Source organism: Capsicum annuum, chromosome 11, assembly GCF_002878395.1.
Source record: "Capsicum annuum cultivar UCD-10X-F1 chromosome 11, UCD10Xv1.1, whole genome shotgun sequence".
Lineage (NCBI taxonomy): Eukaryota > Viridiplantae > Streptophyta > Magnoliopsida > Solanales > Solanaceae > Capsicum > Capsicum annuum.
Window position 1 is genome coordinate 1,832,696 of NC_061121.1, and position 4,842 is coordinate 1,837,537.

The 4,842-nt window shown below is 37.0% G+C and overlaps 1 protein-coding gene across 1 annotated transcript; it reads right to left on the reverse strand.

Moving 5' to 3' along the window:
• Window positions 1-723: 723 nt before the first annotated feature.
• LOC107856724 lies at window positions 724-4,250 on the reverse strand. The gene is made up of 5 exons (XM_016701705.2): window positions 3,803-4,250; window positions 2,381-2,482; window positions 2,207-2,308; window positions 1,930-2,085; window positions 724-1,101 (listed from the first exon to the last, which is right to left on the reverse strand). Exons 1-5 carry the CDS (start codon window positions 4,157-4,159, stop codon window positions 964-966), a joined length of 855 nt encoding a protein of 284 aa, XP_016557191.1. The 5' UTR covers window positions 4,160-4,250; the 3' UTR covers window positions 724-963.
• Between the last annotated feature and the right edge of the window lie 592 nt (window positions 4,251-4,842).

A 4,842-nucleotide genomic window follows, 5' to 3' on the forward strand; every position in this document is an offset into this window, starting at 1 on the left:
CGGCGACGCTTACATAGAGTTGTTTGTATATATCCTCGAGAACTCAAACCTAAAACCTTCTCTAATTAAGGATAAACGAGTTCAAATCATTCCACCACAATGCATATCGGTTTCAGTCCATAGAGTTGTTTGTATATATAAAACACAAGAAGCACCTATGTTGAGTCAACATCAATTGTACCTTTAACATTTCAACATTTTCATGTTAATTCAATACATACATACATAGATATATCGATGGACTTGGTTTTAATCTTTCTGCTTCATCTTTATTTCTGAAAAGTTGATAAACACTTCATTTAAACTTGTGTTTGAAGGTGTTGAACGTAATTGTAGTTTTTGAAAGATATTCTTGAACTTAGTATTGAAGTTTGTATTGAAACATACATATCTTGTACCCTGATAACAACAGTTACATGTCTGTCACTTACTGCCTCCCACTGACACATATGCCGGGAGATTTTGCTCACCAAGGCTTAGGATCCAAATCGGTAGAGCTTACTAACCTTATTTCAAAGCCCAATAGGCCCAATTTTGAGAGGTGTATGTAAGCCCAAAATCTTTATGGACCCTTGGCTTTTGATGGAATGATTTTCATATATAACCACTTTTAAAGATTGCTATTTAGAATATAACCATTCTTGAAAAATAGTTATAAATTTTAAAGAAGTGGCACACACCTACTTCTTTTGGGAAATTACACTCAATGATCTTGAAAATGAATGGTCTCAAAGAAGCGGAATTAGGATAACAAACTTATCAAATGCAATTTTCCAAACGACAACTCAGTGACCTTTGACACGTTACACCTGGTTGCACGTAAACTTGACTTTCGCCTTTCACTTACGCAGTTGGACTATCCTCTATCTCCCTCCAAACAAATCAATAGGAAAAAACAACCCCCCAAAAGAAGCAGTACGGTACACTAAGCTCCCGCTATGTGTCAGGCCTATTATATGCCTCTTAGTCAATTTCATGGATTGCTGCAATTTTGCAAATAGGACATGCATTCTTCTGCATAAGCCATTTCTTTATGCATTCAATATGATGGTAATGTCCACATTCTAGTTTGCCAATTTCATCATCAACTTTGTATCCTTCCTGCAAAATGTGATATAAAATGTAAGAGAGAATGTTAATATTAGTAGTATTGTATGCTACACTTTTTCAAGAAAAAAGGCAGCTCGATGCACTAAGTTCCTGTCGTATGTAGAGCTATTGTACTCAACATTTCTATAAGAAGCTATATCGATGGCTTGAACTCGTAATCTCCTGGTCATACAACGACAACTCTTATCATCGCGTGAAAAATAAAAAATAAAAAGGTAGCCCGGTGCACTAAGGCCTTGCTAAATGAGGATCTAGGACATGTCGAACCACGTTAGATCAATTGCATGCCTTACCTTGCATTTCTTTAAGAAACTATTTCCACCTTGAACCCATGACCTCCCAGTGGTGTATATAAAAAAAGGAAAGTCTGGTGTACTAAGTTCCTGCTATGTGCATGGGAGAAGGCCGGACCACATTGGGTCAACTATACATAGCCTTACTTTGCATTTCTGCAAGAGGTGGTTTTGACGTCTTGAACCTGTGACCTTATGATCACACTATGACAACTCTTACCATTGCATAAAAAACTAAAAGAAGGCAACTGATGCATCTGCAAGAGGTTGTTTCCACGTCTTGAACCCGTGACCTTATGATCACACTACGACGACTCTTACCATTGCATAAAAAACTAAAAGAAGGCAACCGATCCACAACGCTTCCTCCGCTATGCACGAATCCAAGAAAGGGCCAGACCACATTGGGTATATTATTGTACACAACCTTATGCAAGGAGGTTGTTTCTATAGCTCGAACCTGTTACCTCCTGACAACTCTTACCGTTCCGCGAAAAATAGAGAAAATTTGGAATAGTGAACTCACTTGGCATATGGTACACCTCCAAGTTTTATCAGTAGATATGAGCATTGAATAGGAATCAGTTGTTGAGAGCTTAAACTTTCTTATACATTGAACTATCTTCTCTTCTGCTAAACCTGTTCCCACATATCCAATCCTATCACTTAGTTCAACCAATTGCTGCGAAAAAATAACCAAATCACTTCAATTCTTGCATATAACAACACACATTATAAAGATAAATTTACTTGTATATATCGTCAGCGTAAAGAATTTTTACACTATCAGTTAAAAGACGAACCTCGTATGACATATCATCTACATCTAGTCTCCATGATCCATATTGATCATCATCCCCTTCTAAGTCTCTAGCAAATTGCAAGTTCTGTCTGAGGATCATAATCTGCAATACGCGAACGAAAATGAGGACAGGTTTGGTGTAAACACTGGGTGCGGTTAACTTTTTTTTACTTACAGGAGGACGATGATGAGCGCGAGGGCATTGATGTCTTGTGTTTGATGCATGAAACCTCGATGTCTCTTCACCATTCGCAGTTCTCCTCGCGATGCGAGAGTGCTATTGAATGAAGTAATTCAAAACATACACAATTTTAGTAAGTTTGTGGTACAAAAGTAGACAGAAAAGAACACAACATGGTCTTACTGGAAAGAAAATGGGAAGCTATGTTGCTCGGAGTCTTCAAAAGTATCACGAGATTCTCCAAAAGTAGTGTATTTTTGAAGGATCTGATACGTATGACGTAGTTTAGTGTATCGGTCATGGGTTCAACCAAGCTAGTAGCTTTGACTCAGACCCTATATATGTGTTACAAAATTCAAAAACAAGCACATATAGTTGATTTTCCAACATATCAAATGGAATGTGATAAACTTTTGAACTCGTACTCATAAAGTTCAAATCCTGAGTATCGGGGAGAGACATCCTCATTTCTTGAAATAAACGAGTGTAAGTTCTATGTACTGACGATGCAAACAATATATATCTACACGGTCTGGTTCTTTAAAAGGTAACTACGAATAACTCTATTAAACAAGTCGAATTTCTCCCTCAATCGGTCTCTCTCCCATTTTTACCCTTGGATGGAATTCACCCCTCGATTTAGGCTGCATTCCCAAACAACCAAACTCGTAAACAATACCTCGCGGTGCAACAGAGTCCCGGCACAACAAGGCTCTCTAACTTGAGCCCGGTCTGCCTCTGAGGACACTTCTCCAGACTTACACAGTATTAAGAAACCTAATAAATGGACAATCCGGTGCACTAAAGCTCCCGCTGCTACGCGCAGGTCCGAGGAAGGACTCCGCCACAAGAGGGTATTGTACGCAGCCTTACCTTGCATTTCTGCCAGAGGCTGTTTTCAAGGCTTGAACCTGTGACACAGTATTAAGAAACCTACTAAATGGACAATCCGGTGCTGCTACGCGCAGGTCCGGGGAAGGAATCCACCACAAGAGTGTATTGTACGCAGCCTTATCTTGCATTTTTGCAAAGAGGCTGTTTCCAAGGCTTGAACCCGTGGCCTCCTGGTCACACAAACAACAACTTTACCAGTTACTCCAAGGCTCCCCTTCTGTTAAGTAACCCACTATAACAAATAAATTTTCATTGAGTATACAACAACAACAACAACATACCCAGTGTATTTCCACAAAGTGGGTCTGGAAGGGTAAAGTGTACGCAGTCCATACCGCTACCTACCTCAGATGAAGCAGAGAGATTGTTTCCGGTAGACCCCCGGCTCACAAATATAACAGACAGAAAACATAAAAGCAAACAACAAGGGATATCACACCGCGAGATAATAAAGGAAACAAAACAGCCACAGAGTAATATTATAAACCAGCTAAATCCATAATAAAGGATCATTTAATTTACCTTCACCCCTCTATTATTTGATCTTGTTCTTGTCCTAGGAGCAACATCAAATGCAGAACCAATACCAGGAGGAGCACAGCAAACAACATTAGTACTTGAATTCCTAGTACTACTTCTTGACAATGTTGATATCATTCTCTTTGTATTCTTCCTCATTTGCCTACTACTACTCTCCCATGCTGCTGCTGATCTAATAACTTCCGGCGTCGACGGCGCCAACGGAGAACTAAACTTTCCCTTACATCCGAGCCCTCCAAAGCTTACAAACATAAATTTCTTCTTCTTTTTAGCTTCATTTGAGCCATTGTTTTTTGTTTTTTTGAATCTTGAGTTATGATCAATTGTTGATATTGACATTGTGTTAATGAAAAATGAAATGTGAGTTTTGGGATATTATTATTATTATTATTATTATGAGTTTAGAGAGATCACAAAGAAGAAGAAGAGAACAAATGAATTATTTTTGTTCATTTGTATATGCTTTTGAAATATTTTAATTTAGTGAATGACCCTCATTGGACTTTTTAGACTATGGTTTGCAAAATTTCTTTTGAGAAAATTGAAAATATTATGAGAAGCTGTTATTTCGTGAACTATAATTTTGTAGACGTTAGACGACGGTAAATTGAAAATATTATGAGAAATTATTAGATCGTGAACTATAATTTTTTAGACGCTAGACGACGGTAAATTGAAAATATTATGAGAAATTATTATATAGTGAACTCTAATTTTGTAGACGTTAGACGACGACAAATTGAAAATATTATGAGAAACTATTATTTCGTGAACTATAATTTTGTAGATGTTAGACGATAACAAATTAAAAATATTATGAGAAATTATTATATAGTGAACTATAATTTTGTAAACGTTAGACGACGGCAAATTGAAAATATTATGAAAAATTCTTATATAGTGAACTCTAATTTTGTAGACGTTGGACAATAACAAATTAAAAATATTATGAGAAACTATTATATCATGAACTAAAAAAATAGTTTATCTTTGCAAATAGTAACACCGTCACATAAAATCAA